Genomic DNA, 26,603 nt, shown 5'->3' with positions numbered 1-26,603 from the left:
GACTCCTGCACCTTCTGGACTGCTATGGGTGTCTCAGTGGTGGGGAGGTGTCGCTGGGGTGGGGATGGGGACCCGCGCTCCACAATTGTTTACTGTACATGTTATATGGTTTTAATATGTTTGTTAATGTTTGCTTAGGCAATGTACGGAATGTTTAGACATAGTAGCACACTGACGTAGACACGGGGGCCCTTGTCATCATGGTAGCTCGCCAATGGGCGGCGGAAGAGGGGGACGACTAGGGTGGGTGGGGTTCCCGGGGTCGGGTGCATGCTCGGACAGAATTACCGCCCGACGCGACTGGTGAGCTGGGAGCCAAGGGAAGAGCTCGCCACGACATTTACAGACGACCCAGACCAGAGGGACCACATACCCCACGTAACGGACTCACTTGTATATATACTCTGAGGCCACTGAGGTGACTCTCCCCTTAGGGACCTGACACCGGAAGGCGACAAAACCCGAGACGAGTCACAGTTGCCCTATTCTCGGACAGACTTTTCCCCTTCCTAGACCTCGGACTAACCCTACCCCTTCTTCCCTCCCCCTATTATCTACGCACATCCACCTGCACACACACTTCACACTACACACCGCTAGCGATGGGTTCCAACTATAGGCCGACGCCACTGACCCTATGGTCCAACAATGTGCGAGGCCTCAATATTCCAGAAAAGAGGTACCAACTACTCCGCACGCTGTGGACTGAACGTGCCTCAGTGGCGTTTCTACAGGAAACCCACTTCCATGGCGCGGACGCTCCGACTGTTAGAAATTGCCAATACCCCACAGGATTTTATGCCAATCACCCAGACGGGAAAAAGGCTGGGGTAGCAATCCTACTCTCCAGCACGGTCCCATTCATCTGCTTAGCAGAAGACAGACCCAGGGGGTAGGTACATCTTTATTAAGGAAACAATCACACAGACCACATACACTTTTGCCTGCTTGTACACACCTAACCGACGCCAACACGTCTTCCTAGCTAAAACACTTGCCTCACTAAACAAATTCAGGGACGGCCTCCTGATAGTGGCGGGGGATCTCAACACTCCCCTGGACGCTAGGTTAGATACATCCAGGGGTGAAACCTCGATACCAGGCCACTGCATACGCTCAACAGGGAGGGCGCTGGCCCGCTGTGGCTTGGCTGACTGCTGGAGGGTGGCGCACCCAGACGCCAGGGACTACAACTTCTATTCGGCTGTCCATCAGCGCTACAGCCGAATTGACTATATCCTAATGGCACAAGAGGCCCTGCCACTGCTCCAGCGAGCCCACATAGGGCTTATAACGGACTCTGACCACGCCCCTGTTTCAGTACGCATCCAGTCCCCCCTACATAAACCCGCGGAACGGCAATGGAAGTTGAATGAAAACCTACTGCTTGACCTGGCGGATAGGGAGCTAGCCAAGCAAGTCCTGACCCAATACTTTGACACCAATAATATACCAGACACACACACACCCCCCCCCCCCCCCCCCCAACGTCTGGGAGGCACATAAATGCCTCATTAGGGGCCACTACATTAAAATATGCTCGCAGCGCAAAAAGGAGCTCGCACAACAATTGACCAACCTACACGCACAAATCGCCACCTTAGAACAGGCACACAAACAAAATCTGAGGGACGATGAGTTCCACCAACTGACGGAGCTTAGGAGGTGGAGACGGGACATTTTAGCTAAGGGACTCTTGCGCACTCTGAGGAAGTCGGCTCAACACTTCTTTGAGTACTCTAATAAAAGTGACAGGCTCTTAGCCCGACAACTCCAGGACAGGCGTAGGTCCAACCACATACACACACTCAAAACGAGAGACGGAACCGGAATCAGCTTACCTGACGGTATCCAACGTGCCTTTGTGGACTTTTACACCGACTTGTATAACATCCCCCAGCCTGCACCAGGCGCCGCACAGGCCCAACGCCGCAACCGAATAGCTGAGTACTTGGACCAACACATAGGACGACAACTGACCCCCGAGATGGTAGAGGACTTAGAACGACCCCTCACGATAGAAGAATTAGCAGCGGCATTAAAAGTCACCAAAGCCCACAGAGCACCCGGCCCAGATGGCCTCCCGCTGGCATACCTGCGGACGTTCCGTGATATCCTTTTGCCGAACCTCCTACAGGGTCTTGGCACACTACATAACGGGGAGCGGTTTCCCACCGACACTCTAGCGGCCATTGTTACGGTAATTCCCAAAGAAGGCAAAGATCCAACACTCTGCGCTAGTTACCGCCCCATATCCCTGCTCAATGCTGATCTCAAACTGTTCGCCAAGACTCTGGCCCTCCAAATTGCGAAACACCTGCCGCACCTAGTACACTCGGATCAGGTTGGGTTTATCCCCGGGAGAGAGGGACGGGATAATACCATCAAAGCCCTCAACATTCTGCAAGTAGCCCGGTCGCAACGTCGGGAGCTACTCCTGCTCTCGACGGATGCAGAGAAGGCATTCGACCGCGTAGACTGGGTGTACTTAGAGGAAACGCTCACACATATGGGATTCGGTACGCACATGCGAGCTTGGGTCCTCTCCCTGTACACGAGCCCGATGGCTCGGATACGGGTGAATGGAGCATTGTCCGCCCCCTTCTCCATTCGAAATGGAACCCGCCAGGGGTGTCCACTGTCCCCCCTCCTGTTTGCCCTCTCCCTGGAACCCTTCCTGGGGGCGGTCAGACGGGATGGGGGTATCACGGGATTCAGTGTCGGTCATCGAGAATACCGGGTGGCCGCGTACGCGGACGACATGCTGTTTTTTCTCACCCTGCCGCGGGTCTCACTCCCTAACCTTCTGGCCGCATTCCACAGGTTTGGCCTTCTATCTAACCTCAAGCTCAACACAGATAATCGCCCCTTACTGGGAACAAATTAGAAGGGAGATCAACAACATCACAGGCTCCGACATTCCCCTGGCACCCCTACCGATGCTCTTGCACCACACCCGTAGCCCACTAAAAGCATACAAAAAATCCCTGGAATTGCCCCTCCTCAACGCCGCCAAATCCCTCATCCCTAGGATGTGGAAACCGCCAACTGCGCCCACCTTGAGGCAATGGGTAGCGACGGTAGAAGACATACACACAATGGAGTCCCTGACAGCTGACCTACACGGGAGACCGGAGCAGTGTGCATTGACCTGGTATCCATGGACCACGTACGTGGCTGACAGAACGGTGGCCCCCACACCAACTTAGTTGAAACCTGCAGTACACCTCAACACTCACCCTGCCTCTCATGGACAGACACCCACCACCTACTCCTCTCTGACAATCGACAGTCTCCCCCACGATCTAGACGGATAACGAGACTACTTAACTCCCACCTGACCTATTCACCCATATTGCAGAGACCTGGAACTGTCCAGGACTGACAACCTGAATCAACCGGTAGCACAGCACAGGCTTTGAGAAACAGAACCACTAGGTCCCCGGTACATAGCCGGATCCCGATGCTACCGTGACTTGCCTTACATAGCGCATGCACAGCAGGCAGAATGATACTGCGTAAAACTGAGGCTCTCCCCAGACCTTGGGTTGCTCAGATGACCTCCCATAAGTTTACCTTGACACGTTTCTCAGAAGTCTGCAGAGGGGAAGGTACACTTTAAGACGACAGATCCTTATAGGAATGGCGGGAAACTAGATAACCTGGCCCAAACGTTAACTGGACACCCCAAATGGCTCAGACCACCGGAGGGATAGCCCTTGACGGATACAGATGTGGCTAGGATGGTGACCCAGGGATGACATACTGACCATGGTCAGCTAGACCCATAGCTCCTACCAGATGGAACTGAGGCGGGAACCACCGCACAGACCTGGGACACTACCCTGACTTCGTTAGAGGGCTGAGAAAATGCGGGCGCTCACCTCACAAGCTTGGGGACCCAACGGGAAGGCTCTTGCCACCGGGTCGGTGCTATATCAGGGGTTCAGCCTTGTACGGGTTGCGCTATCTGCTCATGCAAAATGTATTTTCCCTGACTGACGAAACTCACACTACCTTTTGTACGACAGAAAATAATTTAAAAAACCCAAAAAATTATAACAATAATAATAGTTTATAATACAAATAACTGTAGATTGTCAAAAAAAACAACCGTTTAGCAAGCTGATGATTGTCTTTCTACTAAGCAACGATGCAAGACACCACTCTGGAATATACCAGACAGTTACAGTTGTTGTTCTGATGCTTCCACTTTGTTCACCAATTATACCACCTGCGTGTGGATGAAAGCAAACGTTATACCCCTATTGTTATTACCCACCTTTGACACGGAAATGTAACTAAATAAAGATTGTCAAAAAACAACAACTTCAAAGTTAGAAAAAAAACTGAATGGCTGTGTCTCAAATGTCTTCAACATCCACATATACCTGGCAAAGGTACATACTGGGGCATTGTTGTACTCAGACATAGCTGAGCAACATATGAAGTATTATACAAGCGTAGCACACATAAGGTTTGCAAAATATACTGTGCAAACTCACTTTGTCAAAGAGGCAGAAAAATGCTTATTAACACTACACTTAGTACAAGCTAGCGGAAAAATGATCCCACGCTAAGGTTCAAAATACGCCTTTTGAAATACTCTGGGATGTCTTCTTTAAGAAATGGTATGCCTTTATGGAGTAATTGGATTATATAGCCTTGTAAAATACTTTAAAATGGGACCTGGACACCGCGTAAAATTCAAAGTTTGAAAAAAACTGGAATGGCTGTGTCTCAAATGTGCCCCATCAATGTCCACATATACCTAGCAAAGGTACATACAGGGGTATTGCTGTACTCAGATAAAGCTGAGCAACATATGAGGTATTGTACAGTTGTAGTACACAAAGTTTGCAAAATATACTGTGCAAACTCACTTTGTCAAAAAGGCAGAAAAAAGGCTTATTACCACTACACTTGGTACAAGCTAGTTGAAAAATGATCCCACACTAAGGTTCAAAATACGCCTTTTGAAATACCCTGGGATGTCTTCTTTAAAAAATGGTATGCCTTTATAGTGTAGCTGGAATATGTAGCCTGCTCAAGTGCTCCAAAGTGGGACACAGATGCATCAAAACCCTCCATGAAAATTCACACTTAAAAACCTGAACTTGTCACATCTCTTTTACAGCACTGTAACTTCACAAAATGGCCTCTAGGTCATACATTGGGCATATTGTTTTACTCAGAAGATGTAAATTAGCTTAATTTGGGGGATTTTATGACTGTGGTACATATCAAGTGTAAGAAATGCTCTGCAAAAATGCAACATGTACATAAAAATCTAATTTTTGTTCCCCCTCACCACACACTGACATAAATTGGTCAAAAAATTGTGACAAGTTAAGGCACAATATACACCATATAAGATACCCTGAGGTATCTGCTTTATCAAATGGAAGCACTTTTGTGGGGTTATTTGAACAGTCAAACAACTATAATAGCCCAAAAGGAAACATAGGCCCATCATATCTATGAAAATTCTAACTATAGAAACAGAAATAGCCTTGCCTCTTATATGGCATTGTAGCTTCACAGAAAAGTGCCAAAGGCATACAATGGGGGTATCATTATACTCAGCAGATGTAGCTGAACACAATATGGGGTTCTGTGCAGGAATAGCGCACACACCAGCTTTACGAAATACACATTAGAAAAACGCCTGTCAGCGTGTGTGCCTGCGTAGTGTAGTGTAGGTGTGCGTTGGAAATGTTTATTTAATTAATTAAAGGAACTATACACTCAGAGTAACTACAGCTTAACGTATTTGTTCTGGTGAGTATTTGTCCCTGAGGGCATTTTGCTGTAAATACTGCCTTTCTTTAGTGAAAAAGCAGTGTTTACATTGCTACACTGTGGTCACTCAGACAACCACTAGAGGTGCTTCCTGGGTCAGTACTACATAAATGTTCAGAGTCTCCAAGCAGCTGAACTTTCCCCATATATACGCAATGATTCAATGCATCTCTAAGGAGATGCTCATTGACCGATACAGCATTTGACTACGCCCCTGCCTTGCTTCCTTGGCTGAGAACATCAGATAATGTTAGCCAATCCAATGCTTTCCCTATTAGCGGAGATCATCAATTCTGATTATGTTAGCCATTATGGGGCTGGAATTAATGTGTTTACTATATTTAATGGGGTGGGGGGTGGGAGGGGACAAAGGGTCAGAAATTCAAATAACCCTAAAGTGTTAGAAATAGTGTTTCTAACACTATAGGGTTATTTAAAGGAACCTCTTGAGGGTCAGGAATTCAAAGTGTGTCTTTATCCAAAAATGTCAGAAACAATTGGTTCGGATCATGCTTTATAACTCTAAAATTGCATGTTACTTTCTCTATAGTTTCAACTAAAAATGTGAACAAAATAGCATCTCAATTTTAAAGCTAAATATGCAACTGCATAATTTTCCTCTTATTTCTATGTGGATTTTGATTATACTCAAAAATATTTTTTTATTCTTATTTTATTGAGCTCAAAACTTCTGCTTGCATTTTACATAAAGAAAGCCTGTTGGAACACCCTTTAGTACAATTGCATTTATTTTTATACCTATTTTTTTTACTTTTAAATATTTTTAGTGTTTGAAAAGATTGATATACTACTATTTTATTTTTGGTTTACAGGGGCGGGGTTCATGTAAACCATGTAAACCATGTTAATCTGTCTTGTTCGTTATGAAGATGTTTTATCAATAGGGAGTTGGAAAAATATGGCAGAGGAATCAGCGCCAAAATATTTTAGCATACACTGATAGATTAGAGGAAAGTAAGGGGCCCAGTGCTCCCTAAAGACTGACCAGGAAGAACAGATGTCATCAATGCAAACATAAGATTTAGAATGCTGCAAAAGTAAAAATTAAAAATTCAGATGTGGAAAAACGGTCATGAGCTGAAGTGAAATGGGGAAAAACATGATTGTGTCCCAATGGAAGTTCGTCCAAGGTTATTATACAAACTAGGAAACACCTGCAAAAGCCATCTTGCCTCTCTTGCAATGACAAGATCAGCTTTTGCTGAACAAGGAGGGGAAAAGGCATTTTTTTCTGCAGGGTTCTTTACACATACAAATGCTACTTTATCATACACACTGAAAAATTTAGAATACACATAGCAGTATGCTGAAATGTAATGGTCCATATTGAAACTGCAGAAAAGCAAGGATTCTTGGAATCAAGAAAATGTATAGGGTCTCTGACAGCTCTTTAATTTATTTCCCTGTTCAATTATTTATTGATTAGTCAACAGGCACATAAATACAACTAATTCACACACACTGAGTATCTACACAAATGACCAAATTTACTCACCCCTGCAAGACATTTTTCCAGTGTATCCAATATGATTAGCTGAGATAAATACAAATTCTTTTCAGCAGCTTCTCCAAATATCCTCTGCAAAAACAAAAAAAAACAAAGATTATATTGGCAACAAAGAATGTGATAAGAACCATTTGGCCCATCTAGTCTGCCCAATTTAACTAGTCCTTTGCCTTAACTTATAGCGAGGATATCCTTATGCCTATCCCACGCATGCTTAAACTCCCTCACTATGTTAACCTCTACCACTTCAGCTGGAAGGCTATTCCATGCATCCACTACCCTCTCAGTAAAGTAATACTTCCTGAAAATATTTTTAAACCTTTGTCCCTCTAATTTAAGACTGTCATCTTGTTGTGGTCGTTTTTCTTCTTTTAAATATAGTCTCCTCCTTTACTGTGTTGATTCCCTTTATGTATTTAAATGTTTCTATCATATCCCCCCTGTCTCGTCTTTCCTCCAAGCTATACATGTTAAGATCCTTTAACCTTTCCTGCAATCCATGAACCAGTTTAGTAGCACTTCTCTGAACTCTCTCTAAAGTATCAATATGCTTTTGGGGATATGGTTTCCAGTACTGTGTACAATACTCCAAGTGAGGTCTCACCAGTGTCCTGTACAATGGCATGAGCACATCCCTCTTTCTACCGCTAATACCTCTCCCTATACAACCAAGCATTCTGCTAGCATTTCCTGATGCTCTATTACATTGTCTGCCTACCTTTAAAGGACCACTATAGTGCGAGGAAAACATACTCGTTTTCCTGGCACTATAGTGCCCTGAGGGTGCCCCCACCCTCAGGGTACCCCTCCCGCCGGGCTGGATGGAGAGTAAAGGGTTTACCTTAACTTACCTTTATTCTGAAACTGCTATGTTTATATAAAAAAAAAAAAAAAAGGGTTAATCCTAGAGGGTAAACCAAAAATGAAGATTCGGGATATGGCTATGTAAATCTACAGAAGAAACATAAAACAAAACATAGTGTGATATTGTTAAAAATACAATATTTTTGCACTCAAGATATAGATGATACCTTTTGTTATCTATATCCTATGCTGAATATGGTGACTACATCTTTTATTTAAATAAATTTTTTACTGCTGAACCTTGACCTGTGGATGTCTTTTTGGTGGAACAAGGATCCAGAGGTGACAAGGAACATCAACCAGCCCCCCACTACTCCAGGGGAGGCACCCTAAGAGTGCTTTTATCATCTATATCTTGTGAGTGCAAAATATTGTTGCGCATGAAATATTGTATTTTTAACAATATCACACTATGTTTTGTTTTATGTTTCTTCTGTAGATTTACATAGCCATATCCCGAATCTTCATTTTTGGTTTACACTATGCATGATATAGGTCGCTTGTTTAGGTAGCGACCTAGGGAGGCTGTTACGCATCTTTATAAGCTAAGTACTACTGCTTTTTTTAATTATTATTTTGTCTGTATACTGTTTGAGTTATACTTGCAAGCTATTAATCCTAGAGGGACCTGGCACCCATACCACTTCATTAAGCTGAAGTGGTCTGGGTGCCTAGAGTGGTCCTTTAAGTCATCTGAAATAATTACCCCTAAATGCCTTTCCTCTGATGTTAAGAATAGTACTGTACCAAATACCCTATACGCTGCCCTTGAGTTTTTACGCCCAAGATTCATTATCTTGCACTTATCCACATTAAATGTCAGTTGCCACAACTCTGACCATTTTTTTTAGTTTATCTAAATCATCTGCCATTTGGCTTATCCCTCCTGGAACATCAACCTTGTTGCAAATCTTAGTGTCATCAGCAAAAAAGACATGCCTTACCATCAAGACCTTCTGCAATATCACTAATAAAAATATTAGAGAGAATGGGTCCAAGTACAGATCCCCTGAGGTACCCCACTGGAAGACCATGTAGAATATACTCCATTGACTACAACCCTCTGTTGCCTGTCACTCAGCCACTTTCTAACCCATTCAACAATATTGGAATCCAAACTTAAAGATTGCAGTTTATTGATGAGCCTTCTACGTGGTACTTACTGAAGTCTGAAGCCTTAATGAAATCTAGGTAAGTAATGTCTCTACTGCACCACCCTGATATATTATTTTAGTTACCCAATCAAAAAAAAAAAAAAAAATCAATAAGATTAGTTTGGCATTAGGGATGTACTGAAATTTCAGCCAAATGGGGCCCCAGGGCAGCAGCAGGGGACACGACATTGGGTCCCACATGTGATCCCAAAATAAGAAACCCAGCACAGTGAGCTGCCAGGTATATACTACATAAACTACTTATCTGACCATCAATCGTGCAGCGCAAAGGAGTTGTAAACAGCAGAGAAAGTAGCGCATGAAAGTAGAACTGGTACAGGACAAGCCATGTGCCGCATTCTCTAGTGTTTGTAACCCCTGTGCCGCAGCGCGCTTTCTGGCAGGCCTGAGGGCTTTGATGGGCTGGGGTACCGGGGAGCCGCCTACGGTGCGGGCTGAGGGGAGGACTTCCAGCTCGGCTTCACAGCAAGGTCATTCAGCTCATCAGGGGACCTGTTATAGCATTGGGTGCCACCCCACCGGACATCCCCGGCAGCACATATAGAACCCACAGTGACAGGTGCTGGAGAACTACAACTCCCATCATGCTTTCTCACCCTTTAGGCTCACAGAGCATCATGGGCATTGCAGCTACCTCTTTGACCTAGTAATAAATTCAGGGTTATTACTTAGCTGTCAATTGCGAGGAAGTGAAAGTGAAATTAAACGGATTTTATTATTTTAGGCCAAATTAGCCAAACTGACATTTTTTTAGTTTTTTTCCTAGTTTAGCTATTATGGCCAACAATATGAAATTCACCATAAGTTGCTGATAATTAAAAAGTCTAATATTAATAAAATTATAGAAAAAACTATTTTAAAATAACTTTGGGGGGAGGGGAGTGGGGAGAGTCATTTTCGGATTCGTTTTACGTCCAAGTGCATCCTGAATTTTCGGTTTCGGACCAGAATTTTCATTTTGCTGCATCAATATTTGTCAACATCTCCCTGAAGTAAACCCATGTTGTCTCTGATCTTGAAATCCATGTGATTTTTGATGTTCAACACTCCTATCCTTTAACATGGTTTCCATTACTTTCCCCACTACTAAAGTAAGGCTTACTGGCCGATAGTTGCCCGACTCCCCTCTACTGCCTTTTTGTGTGAATGGGCAATAAAGAAATGGCAGAGCACACACGCTCTATGTGTCACATTATCTACAGACAACCAAATGCACATGTGTGCACCCAAAAGAAAGTACAGCACTTGCTTACTGAAGTTCTGTTTTGGCAAGTGTGTTTGGTGTCCCCCTGCCATTATCACCTAGGCCCCCCAGCCGCTGATAATGGGAGAGGACTGGGAAGGAGCCTAAACATTAAAGGGCCCCCTCCTGCCGCTAATGGGAGGGGGCTGGGAAGGAGTCTAAACATTTATGGCCCTCGCCGTAATCTGAGGGGGCTGGAGTGGCACTACTACCCCCTCCCCCCACCCCAATTTAGTTCTCACCCCCCTACCCTCCCCACTGTCGCTAATGGGCAGGGGCTGGGGGGTACCCGCCATTAATGGGGGGGGGGGGGAGCTTAAAAATTCAAGACCCCCACCCGCTGTTAATGTGAGGGGAGTGGGGGAGGGTGGGAACTAGTTCCCCATCAGTTAGGGCCTCCACCACCTTTAATGGGTGGGGGCTAGAGAGGGACACTATGTCCCACCTACCCCCAATTATTTTAATATGTACCCCACCATGGTCCCCTCCTTTATTAGATTGGGAAAGCTCATTGTTTAGTAGATATGCCCCTACTCAAAGCACTGTGAATAGGGGTAGGATGTAAATTTTAACCTCCCTTATACCAATATGGGGGTCATGTTAAAAAAAAATTAAAAAAAAAATAAAAACACGGTATCGGCCATGACAGTGCTGCTTTAAATCTTATACAAGTGACAGAGCAAATAGTGGCATCCATTCACATGTGAGATCTGTACTGGTATTCTCCATGCACACTTAGCAGGCATGGATGCAACACAAACATGTTCAGTAATTATCCCAGATAAGTCAAATATTGGCTGACAGGTCTCAGAAGTTCAATGAAGAAGGGAAAATAAACAGGGACAGAATATCAGATTCCTTTAAAACCAAGAGCAGACAAAACCTGCAAAAACACCATCCTGGAATACCACTACATTCAATTGCTGGAAAATATCAGTTTAAAGCGGCACTGTCATGCCGAATCCCGTTTTTTTTTAATCCCCCTCCCGCCTCCACTACATCCAATCGACCCCCTAGTCACCCCCAAATGCCCCTAAGCCCCCCACATTACCTTTTTTTTAATTCTTTATCTTCTGCCCCGATCTTTATTCAGGGCGCCGCCATCTTTGTGTGGGTAGGTGAAGTCCCTGTGGGACACGTCATCTACCCACACTACACAGACTGTGAGATTCCCGCACATGCCCAGTGAAACACCTGGACATGCGAACGGGAATTTCATCTATTCATTCATTCATCAGACAGACGAATGAATGAATGGAAAAAATCAGATGAACAAACAAACACTGAGTATCAGTGTTAGTTTGTTCGTTCAGTTTATTACAAGGAGGGAGCTACCGGCGTACAGCTCCCTCCTTGTAATATGTAACTATAGAAGAGGCAGGGAGCAGAGCTCCCCACCACTTCATAAGCCCCCCAGGTCCCCCCCCCCTCACTCTATGGGGGTCAATATGACCCCCATAATAGCACAAGGGAGATTAAAATCTCCCCAATGCCCCTACTCGCTATACCGCGAGTAGGGGCATGTCCACTAAACAGTGAGCAGGGGCCTCCACCCCTGCGCGTGGGTGGGGGCCCTAAATGACCCCCCCATCAAGGTGACTAGGGGTCCCAAGCCCCTAGTCACCCCCCCAACCAAAACATTCTATCCTCTACCTACCCCCCTCACCCTAAAAATAGTGTGGGGGAAATAAAATAACTAACCTGTAAAAAAAAAAAAATATTATAAAGCCTTGCCCCGCCCTGCAATTAGGCTTAGAACACACTGATTGGTTGGTTTAAGCCAATCAGAGTGCTCTGTGTCATTTTACAAGCGTGGGAAAATTCCAAAGAACTTTCCCACGCTTGTAAAATGACACAGAGCACTGTGATTGGATGGTTTAATTTTTTTTTTTTACAGGTTAGTTATTTTATTCCCCCCTCACTATTTTTAGGGTGAGGGGGGTAGGTAGGGGATAGAATGTTTTGGGTGGGGGGTGGGTGACTAGGGGCTTGGGACCCCTAGTCACCTTGATGGGGGGGGTGGGGGTGGTGTTCATTTAGGGCCCCCACCCACCGCGCAGGGGTGGGGGCCGGGGGGGGGAGGACAATAGGTCCCCCCCCCCTAATTGTTTTATTAGGGCCCCCACCCACCGCGCAGGGGTGGGGGCCGGGGGGAGGACAGTAGGTCCCCCCCATATTGTTTTATTAGGGCCCCCACCCACCGCTCAGGGGTGGGGGCCGGGGGGGGGAGGACAATAGGTCCCCCCCCCCCCTTATTGTTTTATAAGGGCCCCCACCCACCGCTCAGGGGTGGGGGCCGGGGGGGAGGACAGTAGGTCCCCCCCCCCTTATTGTTTTATTAGGGCCCCCACCCACCGCGCAGGGGTGGGGGCCGGGGGGAGGACAATAGGTCCCCCCCCTAATTGTTTTATTAGGGGCCCCACCCACCGCTCAGGGGTGGGGGCCGGGGGGAGGACAGTAGGTCCCCCCCCTTATTGTTTTATTAGGGCCCCCACCCACCGCGCAGGGGTGGGGGCCAGGGGGAGGACACTAGGTGTCCCCCCCCCCCCATCTTTAACTTAGTATTAGTAAATTTGGCTGAAAGACCAATTCAGGTCTTTCAGCCTTTTAGTAGATAGCTCCCTGATACCGTGGGAATTAGGGAGTTATCTACTAAGCGGCTGCAAGATGCAGCCGCGGCAATGAATAGGATCGGAGTTTCATTCATTAGAATGAAATTCCGATACGATCAAAGTACCGAATTACATCCTAACACCAATGGAGAAACTCTTCTCATTCTGTTAGGATGCAATTCGGCAGTTTTGCCGGCGTTCTGTCTAAGTGACAGGACGTTCGGCAGTACTGACAGGAAGCATTGTGGGAACAGGGAGGAAAGCTAGGGATCATGGGAAAATTGCTCTGACCAGCGGAAATGAAGCACACTTTGCTCCTCCGCTGGTCAGAGCTGGTCAAGCGGAGGAATCCTCCATAAGACAAAGAGTCCCTACTTTGTCTTATGATTTTAAAGAAAACTAAAGAAGACAGGAAGAAAAGAAGAACAGATCCCGAGAGAGGGGGAGAAGAGGAAGAGATTGAGGAAAGGTAAGTTCGGCATGACAGTGCCGCTTTAACACAATACAATAATATAAGTAATTCTTCTTGCATACATGTACAGCACGCTTCCTAGATTTAGAACAGTAGTCACTAGCAATACTCAAAACTGTAGGATGTTTTTGTGGACATGAAATATTACCCTAATTTTAGTTAGTAAAATGTCTATTTACTTTATATAGTTCCAATCAGCATTTATCAATTCATATGTGATTTACCTAAAAAAATGGCCGCTAGGGCCAGGGAGTTTCCCTTTTGTCATCGACTAACACCCTCGCTAACAAGATGGCGCTGGAATCTGGGGGAAACCTGCAAGATGCCAGTGACATCACACCCGGTAGGAAGAGCAATAAATCAACCACTTAACCCCTAACCAATTACTGATGTATTAGTCTGTTATCTCTGACAAAGCATATGATGTAATTTTGCTTTATAAGGGGCATGCCACCCACTCTGAATAAACATTCCTCAAGTTTTTCATTAACCTGAAACTTGTGTCTGGTGTGAATTACTTTGGGAGCGTGCACGCATTATTTCTTTAATTTGGCCAGGGGCATATACACAAAATAATCAATAATTTGGATTGATATCCACTTCAGATGTCATGGGTTATTATGTCGATTCTAGTTTACTTGTATCTCACTGATGAATACTTAGAAGTCTCTCATAACCTCTATCGGTGCGCCAGTGAGGAATGCATACAGGAGCTATAGAAAGTACTAACCAGTTGGCTGCTTCTCTTACAGGGGAAAATAAAAATGATAAGCACTTTTACATTCAATTTTAAGTAGACCAGTGGATCAGAGTAGCTGTTGCAGCATATTTTCCTATAAAAAAATTACTTTTCAGAAAGGTATGTGGCATAATGGTGCAAAAAGTCTCTTTCTGCAAAGCCAATGCATCTGGCATTATGTAAATCAAGGTCATTTCATTTGGCAGGATGAACTGAGTCACCTGATTATTTAATACAAAAGTTTCAGAATCTTTGTCAGTCTTCAATATAGAGAAATAAGTAAGGTGTTGATTTGTTAGTAGAGAAGCTCATCTCCCTGACAATTTCAATCTGTATATATATATATATATTTATTATTTTTAAAGCCCCCAATAATAGTGGCAAGTAAGCTCAAAACTCTCCACAGCATGAAATATTCAAACATCTACCGGTAGTTGTGATGGGTCCATTAATCATGAAAAGCTTCTGCTGTAATTAACGATCTATGAAAAGCCCCCAACACATTTGACCACATGTTACATCAAGTACGACTTGATGGAAACTTACCATATTGTTTACATTTTTCAGGATGTTTGTAAGTCCACTTATGACCAGAGAAAACTTGTATTTTGAAATGTTGATGAGACACTCTTTGTTGTGCTCCATGCTGACTTTGGTGTGGGTATTCTGCTGGCCAGCTCTGATTGGAAGCTGGAAGAAAGATAAAGACAATTTTGTTTTTTGAAAACATGTTCCAAAGGAATGACAAATTTGCCCCTGAAATATACAGTGAAAGATCAAAATATCAAGTTGTTCACTATGAACATAGCATAAAAGTTACTTGACAAAACCTCCTACTACGTGCATTCTGGCAAGGGACAGTCGTTTGCTGTATTCAACAGTGTCTAGCAAGATAATTTAAATAATTCATACCTCCCAGGACGGGATAAGGAGGGTGGTGCCTTGAGGGGGCATTTTAGGTATTGTGACCCAGGTCACTAGTGATACCTATAATGGGTGGTCCTGTCCAGAAAAAGGAGACGGTCCACATGCTGTCTGACTCCCTCTCAACCTTAAGGAAGAGGCATGGTCTTAGTGCCCAGTTCGCAGGGGAGTGTGTCTTATGATGTGCTTGAGTTGTGCTCCCTAGATACCGAACACCATAACCGTACTTGTAATGAGCAGAAAATAAACAAAACTGGGTAATAAATAGATAAGTAGAAAAAATGCATAGGGTATTCTCAACTTCATCTCTTGTTTCTGACAAGATGATTGTCAGAAACAGTGCCTTCTGATGAATAAGAGAAAGCAGAACCAACCTAAAGTTTGGTAACTCCGCTATCCAATCAAAGACTTCCCAATGCAGCTGAATGTCTCTTGAGTTTAGCTCCACTGAGCTAAGCCGCCATGAACAGGACAGGTAACAAGGGTAAGCATTTCTATATTAAAAAAAAGAGGACAAACTCAAAGCCCTTCAAGCAATGTGAAATGCTTTAGGGGTCTGGAGTGTCCCTTTTGATAGAGAATAACAGTTCTAAAATGGAGTGAGAAGAACCTAGTGACATTGCAAAAAGGAGGATCAAGAATGAAAAGGACAGATATTTTCACAATCAATTATCAGATACACGTATGGTCTAGGGAAATTGACTCAAAACAAGTAGCAGAAATAAAGGTAAATGTTTAAATATGATAAGACTCCATTATAAGTTTCCACAGAGAAAGTTAGGTGTGTGTATTCTATTTTACAGAGTTGATAATGTCAACCGGTACGACAAAAGACCCTATGTGGGTATATTTTTGGGAAATTCCATCTGCCAGTGGAAGTGGCACTTAGACCATATTTTACATTATTGAATAAAAGTAATAAAATGCTATAAACACCACATATCAAATTACAGAAGTGGTTCAAAGCAGGGATGTCTACAATTATCCAGCTCTCAACAGAAAAGGACCTAATCCTTACCATCTTTGACAAATGAATTTGATCTATAGTGCATTGATTTACATACCTTAATCAAGCAAATCTTGAAAACCCTTGGGTCTGCTCTGCGCCTGAGTTAAGATTTTAAATACTTTTCATAAACTATGTATGGGCAGAAGGACATCAGTAAAGATCATCTCTACTTGTTACAAGCACTTTCTAATGACAACAGATATATGATAAACTGTTGGTATATGATAAACTGTTGGTTTATGGTAAACTGTTGGTTTATGGTAAACTGTTGGTTTATGGTAAACTTGGAAAACAAGCTTCAGGTTACCATGAACATTGAGGTCTGGCTTCAAGCTATGACTTTCACTTTGGAAAGTCAACTTAAAATTTAATGCAGTGGGCTGCATGAAAATCAGTTCAAGGAACACTAACATTAGCAATACAAACCTGCATTTCTAACCCTATAGTGCCCTGCCAACTTCTCCTACCTCATCAACACCCGGCAGAATAAATTCATTGAAATTCCAACCCAGGCAAAAGATGAGTCAAAATAAAAAAAATGGTCACCGTTTTAAACTTCATATTGGGCAGAGATACACTTAATAAAGTGAGTTACTTCTGCTAAAGTTGGCTTTAACAACTTAGTAAGAAATCATGCCTCCAAAGTTTTTAATTCTGATGATTTCACGGTGACCCAGCTAGCCCCCTGATACCGCCCAATACCTTCAATCACTGTGGTACTTTGCTAAACCTATTAGACACCCTTTTCTATAAAAGCAGAATTGGAGCTCCCAGTACATGGCTAGTCATGGCATGTAAAGGGCTTTTGCTGTATGCCTCAAGTAGGAGACATCCAGTAATAGGCTTATGAAGGCTGCACCGGACATTGGTTTTCTGGGACTTTTGGATGCCTGTCAGCCTCTATTCTCGCAAATACAAAAATCAACATTTACAAAGCTATTGAAGGCTGCCTTCCAATTGAGGCAGTCAAGCAATAGTGACCACCTGGCTTCCAGGGTGAGTGATCGCTGTGAGAGCCACCGTGATTTGCTCTCAACTCATAAACTGGGCTGCTATACTTGCCAGAGGGTCAATCTGATAAACAGAAAACGGTTAGGAAGCTTTAGCTAGGAACAGTGACTAAGTTTAATGCTGGTCAGTACAGTGACACATATCATTAGCAAAGAGATCTATGGCAAGCAAGTAAACAGGAATGTCAAAATTAGGGCATGTGTGCAATTTGAACCTAAAAGTTCCCCCCAAAAATCTAAGAAAGTAATCTTCTGACGTATTGCTGTACACAAGAGATTTAGAACAATATAAATGTTGAGTCACCAAAATACCTTCTGAAACACTTCTCTTAATTTGCATGCACAAAGAAACATTTTCCAAATCACAAGATGAAGCCTCTCGGAAAGAAGACATATTCTAGCAAATCTTCCCTTCTAAAGGGGAAATCCTGGGAATATATCAGAAGTTTCTTCCAGTAAGATACAGATGTTAATTTGGGACAATGACCCTCTTAATTGGCTCTGTATCCACACTTAGATACATGCTGGACTTCCTGCTCTTTTCCATTGGTGCCTTCAGGGTGGTAGTAGAATTACATGTTTATAATGTTAATTGTTCTTTAACGGGATGCACCAAAATGAAAATTCTAGGCCGAAACCGAAAATTCAGGATGCCCGTGGCCAAAAACCGAAAAGGATTTTTTTGCTATAATATTATTAATATTGGACTTTGTATCAATTTTTCACTATGGGGATTTAGCAGACGCAGGATGTCCTCATGTACAGCGTGAGGACGTCCAGCATCAGTTAAGCGACTTTTGGCGTTAACCCCCTCAAGGTAATTATTACAGTTTCTGAGAACACTGCACCCAAACCACTTCAATAAGCTGAAGTGATCTGGGTGCCTATAGTGTCCCTTTAAAGTCCTTTATAGTGAGCTGTCCTTTTTTTTCACCTTACAACTATTGAAATTTACCTTTCTTAAATAGGCTATAGTGGTTATAGTGCAGTGATGGGGAACCTTTTTGAGCCCGAGGGCCCAAACCGCAATGCATGCCAACTTGTTTTTCCCCTCAAAGTGCCAACACGGCAATTAAACCTGAGATTACACACAAAGAGGGTGCTGAGTACACACAGTCCGCTGAACACACACACATACTGCATATACTGTGGTACTGTGTATGGGAGGGCGGAGGGGGGGTGCTGCAGGTAGCAAATTTGTGTTTTTTTATAATCCTACTTATACATTAAAAACTTTACCCCCCCCTCCTTCTTACCTTTGGTGAAGGAGAGGGGATACAGTTAGCCCTGGTGGTCCGGTGGTGGTAAGTTCTCTGTAGGTTCTGGCTGCAGCTCTCCTGTCCTCTTGCGCGCAGAATGCTGTGTGGAGAGTTGCCGTGGTAACGTGCTGCAACGCTCTACACAGCCTGCTCACTTGAGGACAAGAGAGCTGCTTCCCAGCACCCTCAGGTGCCCACAGAGAGGCCATCACTGTTATCGTGGAATTCTCTTTTAACTTCACAAATCCTTAGAGAAAAGCTTACCATTTACATAACCCATTATCCTTCCATAAGGTACTTAAAATTAAATGCTTGGGAACTAACATTTCTAGCAAACTCCTCTTTATGACAGCAATCACACAACACTATTGACCATACGGAAGTCAGACTTGAACATGTTAGTGGAGTAAATACTTGATTTCCCTTATTTGGAAGAATATAGTAAAGATTAACATCTTTGCACACAGTAGCTATACACAAAGGCGGCTCTCTAATTAGACGATTTAGGTGGCCGCCAAAATCGCCATAGGGCAGAATGACATGGCGGGTCTTCGGTCTGTAAATTATCATGCTTGAAGTGTGCATGATATAATACACCAACATGATCGTGTGTTTAAAGTGCCCTGTGAAGTTTCAAGGTTGCCTGACGGACGTTTAGGTGCACAGCGTGTTGGTTCAATTATAACATGGGCTCAAAGTAATAGAGCTACAGAGCACTACTATGCCGTTTTAAACATGTGGTGATGGTATATCAGTGACATCACAAGTGGACTTGAAGCAAGCTTCCAAATGTGGTTTAGCTCGGAATGCTTAATATGTGTTACCTACAAGATGATTTCTTCTTTGCAACAAGCCAATCCTTTATAATGCCTCCTTGAATTCACTGTCATGGTTTTCTTTATGGCCCTATGCTGCATTGTTGTGGTCACTGATGCAAGCAATCTTGTAACAAGCTAATACTTAGTTTTATGTGTGTGCGTTAATGTATTTACCACATGTATTTCACTATATCCCCTAGGATCTAGATGTAGCCTATGTTACCTGCCCTGAAATAATCTTCTAGCTTGCAGGTTTAGAGAAGCATTTGTAGTTTATTAACATGCAGCCTTACCTTTCAGACAATTGACGGGTCTATCGCTTTATTGTTATATTATGCTTTTTTCATGATATCCCCCTAGGGCATGACTGTAGTTTAGGTCACTGGCAATGTTACCTTTTCATAGATTACAGTTTTACTACAACGATCAACCTTGCCTTTAAGTCGGTTATTAGATCTCCGTCATACGATGTAATTTGCGCAACTACCTATATTTTATTTACTGTAAAAATTAGATCTTCATGATTCTTTAACAATCGAAAGTGACAAGCTTTGGCACTTATATAAATCTTTGTTATATGTATCTTTCTGCTTGTATTGTACATCTACTTGCCTCAATAAAAAAATAAATAGATTGACAAAAATGTATTTTACGTAATGTATATCGTATTAAATGATTAGTTATATATAACCATTTAGTTAGAACCTATATGGTCAACAATGTTGAAGTATCCCTTATTCCGTACAGAATAAGTAAAACTTCTAAGTCAACCGTGGGCTACACTGTAGATGTGAACATTTTATGGATTGATCTGTTCTCAGTATTGTGAATGAGGCTTGGCTGAACATTTTCATACACCATGTACATAAATTGACAATGGTGACCTGGAGTATATATACACAATGGGAACTTATAATCTCTCTGGGAGGCAGAGGAGAGATATAGACTTGCACAGTACAAATGCTGTATACAAAATGTGGATAGATTTGAACAGTAAAAGGAACAAACATTCTTGCTTTCAAAACAAACGGGAAAGGAATGGTCTCACAGATGCAACTATTGATAAGCAACTCTATGCAGGGACATAGTGACACTGGGGTTTTCATAAAAACAATTAAGGGAGTTGCACTCAAATAAAATACAAATAAACAACTAAATAAGCAATTAGACTCTGATCATACATATTGGAAATTTAACACCAGATTTTTCAGCAGAATAGTCTTTTCTGAAGCTACGTACAAATTCTACACAAAATAATATTTCAGTAATTACACCGATACCGAAGTCTTTGAATTAGATTCTTTTATGCCCAACCAGAAAGATTTCATATTTAGAATAACTTTTTAGATTAGTTTACCAGTTTTATCAGAACTCATTTTGTTACATACCATTAGAAAACCATAGCCAGCTAATCGCTCTCAGCCAGTGACCCACCGTGCAAAGAAATATGCACAGTATTGACGTTAGCCAGCCTTGAACTCTTGTTCTAGGCTGGTTCATGACATACAAATGCTGCTGACGGAGGTGGAGTCAAATTGAAAAGCTGCACATTCAGACTTCAAGCACCATGACCAATGACTTGAAATCACTGAATGGTCATGTTGCTTGGAGTAACCTTTCAAGATAATCTGTTCAGTCTGTATACATAGATTTGCAGAGCAATGAGATTAAGGTATTTTTCTGAACGCTGTATGTTTATTTTATATTTCTGCTGTGAAAATGCACGTTATCTCAGCAGACTCAAGTTCAATTCATTTGGATTAATGGAATTCTTTTATCAAAAATGTAAATATTGCATGAATATACAGCTAAACAACGAAGCCTTGTTTCATGCTATATAACATTTTGTTTCTAGTCTGTAGATAGTTTTTTTTTTTTTTTATCCAAAGAATGTTATTAAAAGAACCAGATTTAAATAAAATATAACTTGATTCAAGGTTTAAAAAACAAAAAAAAAAAAAAACACGTACAAAAATCAACATGTAAGGAGAGGTCACCAGTAACTTGTCCTTAGCTATGCGGTTGCTGCCCTATTACACAGAGAACGCAGGATTGACTGGTCCAGTATCCACCAGTGGGGTTCTGCAGATGAGATGTCCTTAATATGCCTAAAGCGTTGCACTCTTATGCATAAGCTTTTTCACTGGCACATTACATCATAAAATCTTTGTTTAGATACCTCCCTACCACATACATTCAGGAGGTGGTTTTTCGGACAATGCTCATAACTTTGTTATAAGCCCTGTATACAATTTCAATTCCTACATAGCGACAGTGGAACGACTTGCACTAGCGATGTACCGAAATTAAAATTCTGGGCCGAAACCGAAAATTCACGATGCCCTTGGCCGAAAACCGAAACCGACTTTTTTAGCCAAAAGATTTTAAAAGGGTAAGTATTTATATGACATCAAGCTGTGACTTCAAACAAGCTTGATTGACAGCTCAGTGAGTCCTGCTTGGGCTGATGTTAGCTAATCCATCCACCCAGCGAGCTGTGCCCCCCCACAGGACTGCACCACCCATCCACCCACAGGCATTAACCCCCCCCCCCTCCCCCCCATGTGCTCCCCATCCAGCAAAGAGAGAGGTGCCCCACATAGGACTGTGCTCCCCATCCAGGCAAAGAGAGGTGCCCCCATCCACCCATATACATGTGCCCCCATAGGACTTTGCTCCCCATCCAGCCACAGAGTTGTGCCCCCCATAGACATGTGCTCCCCAACCAGCTCTGCCCGGGGCTGTCAGTGGTTCTAGCCCAGAGGCGAATCTTACCGTTCTTGGTGCCTGCAGCTCCTGCGCAGATCGGTGTGGCCGCTGTCCCTCCTGTAGCTGCCGCCACGGCCCCGTTCTCCTGCTCGTCCCCCTACTGTTCTTCACGTTCGGCATGTCGGGCGGGATCCTCACTTGGTGCGATCATGTGCTCAGTCCGGTGGCCTCCATGGTGCCTCACACACGATCTTAGCACACACAGGGCGGCCCACGGATCCCAGCCCGGGTAGAAGGCGTGTCTCATTTTGATTCCGCTGAAAGCAGCCACGGACTAGGTCACGCGTTACAGCAGCCTCCACATGCACCAAGACAGACTGCAGGACAGCACATGTAATTTTCAGCAGATATGGAATAGGCTAATTTTCCGCCGAAAATTTTGGTGCATCCCTAACTTGCACCATAATGTAATAATCATAAAATATAATGTAGTGGTTATAGTACCAGGAGCTTCTGGCATCCCTCATTAAAAGTAGCCAAACCAGTTTACTTCTTTACCTATGGTCCACTGGACACTGCTCCCTGCCTTCTACCATCATCTGGGAAAATGTAGAAAGCTCCTGCTTCAGAGCTTCTGGTAGCTCTACTGAACTAAACCCTGCGGTGCAGGGCCATCTTATTGGCTGAGAGCATCAACTCCTCACTCTAAGCCAATGAGATAAGCCCTGCAACCATAGGGCTAAGCTGTGAAATAGAGATTGCATCTCTTGATAGAATGTAGTGAAGGCGTGGAGCAGCACTGTAGTGGTTATGATGCTTGAAATGTTACTTTAAATTAAATAAGGGTGCTTTAGTGTGATTAATTTTGATTTTAAAATATGCAGAAAAGGTGACCAAACAAAACCAGTAAAGACAGAGGTCAGGATTCTGGAATCAAACTGAACTTCCCTGTGTGCTGTCTTGGTTACATGGTAAACAAGATGCTGGCACAACTTGTTTATTTACACTTGCAGTCTTGCTGCTTTTCCATGTCCAGTTTAACAAAGAAGAGTTTTAGTGTAATTTACTGGCACAAAAAGCAAATGGAAGGGAAGAAACAGACAAGGAAACCAACTGGTGTGTGAACTATGAAGAATGCTCCCAGCACTGTTTGAAACAAAGTCCCAGTGTTTAAGAACTGGGATACATATTTTGGGCAGTTGATGATCGAAAAATATGTTGAGTTAAATAGCCATAACTGCCAGTTATTCCTATTCTTAATTTCAACTTCATACATAAACATATATACACACATATAAATGCATATAAACAAACATATTATAGTTAAATGGACAGAGAGACCGAGTAACCTATTAGACATTTTTCTTTTTCAAACATCTATATAATACAAAACTGGGGCTCATAATTTTAAGTCATCTGTATTAGGAGGATTGGGCTTCTGTGTGGGTGGTCACTAATCCATGGATAATTTTAAACATCAGTCATAGCTGGATTTAGTAATGATGTATCTCCTTGGCACTGTTCTTTAAAGTTGTAACAGACTACCCCAAAACAAAAGTTGGCAGAGAATATATGCCTCAAACTACATGCATTTGTCTCCCACGCAAACTGGGCAACAAACTTAAGGATCTTAAGGATGTTGAGGGAGGGGACTTACTTTTAAAGAAAATGTCACATGCCAGATTGACCTACAGTAAAAAATAAGAGTAAACAGTAACCGTAAAAATAAAAAAATTGCTCTGTACATCAAATTAAGCAGTTTGTTCACCACCCCTAGCTAGGATCCATAGTTGTGACTGCCTACTTATGGGAACTACAGGTCTAGTAACCATCTCTTGAGACACTAGGTTCCTGATTTTGTTTTTGGTTTTTTTTCCCTGTCGTGTTTACCAATTTAATTTTTTTTCTTTCTTTTCATTTGGACACAACTGCAACTATGTATGCAAGACTTCACTTCGAACAATATTTGTGTGATGAATATACAAATACATATATCAGGCTTGACATATTTGAGATTAGATAGATAAGCAAAAATGTCTATATATACTTCCACTCTTATGGGAAAGCATTACACCAGATTTTGGAGTGTTTCCGTGGTAATTTATGCCCGTTCATGCAGTAATTTGTGAAATCAGGAACTGATGTTGGGCGATCAGGGCTGGCTCACAACATCCATTCCAGTTCCTACTAAAGGTGTTCAATGGGGTTGAGGTCGCAAACAGCCCCACACTATACTCCTTACACTAAACTTTACAGGTAGCTCTATGCAGTCAGGCAGATAACCTTATCTGGCATCGGCCAAAAACAGACTTGCATAGATGGCCAAAAACAGACACGTGATTCATCACTCCACAGAACTCATTTCCACAGCTCCAGAGTCCAGTGGTGGCATGCTTTACACCTCTCGATCCGACACTGAGCATTGTACTCAGTGATGTAGAGACTTGCATGCAGCTGCTCGTCTAATGGAAACCCATTTCATGAAGCTCACCTCCACACAGTTTTTTGTGCTGTTATTAATGCCAGTGGAAGTTTGTGACTTTTCAGCCAAGAAATCAGCAGAGGGTTGGCAACCTTTATGCACCATGCGCCTTAGCACTCAGTGACCCTACTCTGACATTACAAGGTCTTCCCGCTGAGTGACCGAGTTTCTGCTGTTCCTAAACGCTTCCACTTTTTAATAGCACCACTTACAGTTGACCCTTGAATATCTAGCAAGGATGAAATTTCACAAACTCATGCAGATAAGCATCCTTCAAGTCTATTTTTACCATAAAGTTGCCTCTTTGTAGAAGAGGAAAAATAATAGTGATTGATTCCATGCGAAACCTTTGATAAGGGATAAACCAGTTGATGGTTTTTAAATCCAAAATGGGACAAAAAGAGTGGTCTGGTTTTGAAACCAGGAATAATCTTGAGTAAACTCCCCCAAATCTTTACTTTTCTGGTACACTCTCTATCACCCTTTTTTGTAAAAGTAGCATGGTTAAAAAAAAAAATAGGGCTTGTGATCTTTTTGAAGACTGGTAAGTTGATACCAGGAATTGTGCTCTTGGTTTCTCTGTGAATATAATCTTGTGTCCCTGCTGGATAAGGCTTAGGACCCAAGGATTGCTTGTGGTTCTTTCCCATGCCTGAAAAAAAACGGAGTCTTCCTCCCACACTTCTGGGGTCAGAAACGTCTATCCTTATCTCTGAAGGATCTTTTAACATCACCTCTTTGTTAAAATCTCCGATTTTTATCCCTTCTTTGAAAGAAATGCGATCTCTCTTGATAGGATCTCCTGTATTTATACTGGTAATTCCTGTAACCCGATCTACAGGAGAACTTATGTTGAGGAAGAGCCTTTTTGGTTTCTGACATTTGCTTAATAATTTCTTCTAAAGGAGCCCCAATTAACTTTGTTTTTTCTAGTGGAAGCTCACAAAGGACTGATTTGGAAGCTGAATCCGACGTCCATGACCTTAACCATCAGGCTCGTCTTGCTACCGATGACAATCCCATTATTCTGGATGCCAACTTAAGAACTTCAACCGACATATCCAACAGATATTCATTAGACAAGCACATGTTCTGAAACATGTGACTAAGCTCTTTATCTTGGTCAGAAGATAAAATATCTTGTACCATGTTCAACCAAATGCCATTTGCTCTGGCAACCGCTGCTCCTGCCAGTAAAGCCCTGCATTGAAATCCAGCAGTCTGGTAAGCTCGCCTGCTAGAGTCGCTTCTGCGATGCTGGATGCGATTTTCTCATCCAACGCGCAGAGCGTCCATAGGAAAGCACTAACCGTGCATACGCATTCCGCTCCACTCGGGAGCTGACGTCGGCGTAGGAGGAGATGTCACCAGCACTGAGGGAGCCCGGCGCTGGATTAAAGTAAGCTGATGAAGGGGTTTTATCCCCTTCAGCGCCAAGGGAGGGGGATCCTGAAGGTGGGGGCACCCCTTAGGGCACTATAGTGTCAGGAAAAAAGGTTTGTTTTCCTGACACTATAGTGATCCTTTAAGTCCGCCCAGGCATCTTTGTTTCTGGGAGATAATTGAATTGATACTTGGTAAACAAATTATCCAACCGATATAGAGAGTGTCATAATGAAATATCCCGAAAATATACAGAAAACAACAGGGTACCCCCACATATTATTCGAAAGGTCTGCTCCGAGCGCCCATTCTGTAAAAATAGCGCTCAGATCCATGGTGTATTATTCAAACGCCATCGACTCAAAGTTTTAACCGACCATTGTGATCAGCATGACTGAAGAGTTCCATGCGGTCAAAGCCTTTCGTCAGTGAATTGACAGGATTAGTACCTCGGCGTAGAGGAGGGAGCTCTCTGGTAGTGATAGGGAGCGATTGTTGGGCTTAAGTGGTAGATAATTCCATCCAAAAAGAACCGTCCTGGTGGTTGGGAAAGGGTTGAAAACAGAGTTGCAAA

At 43.1% G+C, this 26,603-nt stretch overlaps 1 protein-coding gene across 4 annotated transcripts in view; it reads right to left on the bottom strand.

The window, feature by feature from the left end:
* Positions 1–26,603, bottom strand: part of NF1 (neurofibromin 1) — a 255,663-nt gene that overhangs the window by 172,174 nt on the left and 56,886 nt on the right. For all 4 annotated transcript variants that reach the window (XM_063457447.1, XM_063457448.1, XM_063457449.1 and 1 more), the window contains exons 2-3: positions 14,982–15,125; positions 7,319–7,402 (exon numbers count right to left, since the gene is read on the bottom strand). In XM_063457447.1, the coding sequence (XP_063313517.1) occupies positions 7,319–7,402; positions 14,982–15,125 (228 nt within the window). The remainder of the gene's footprint in view (positions 1–7,318; positions 7,403–14,981; positions 15,126–26,603) is intronic.

This window comes from Pelobates fuscus, chromosome 1 (assembly GCF_036172605.1).
Source record: "Pelobates fuscus isolate aPelFus1 chromosome 1, aPelFus1.pri, whole genome shotgun sequence".
Taxonomy (NCBI): Eukaryota; Metazoa; Chordata; class Amphibia; order Anura; family Pelobatidae; genus Pelobates; species Pelobates fuscus.
This window is presented reverse-complemented; position numbering and strand designations above follow the sequence as displayed.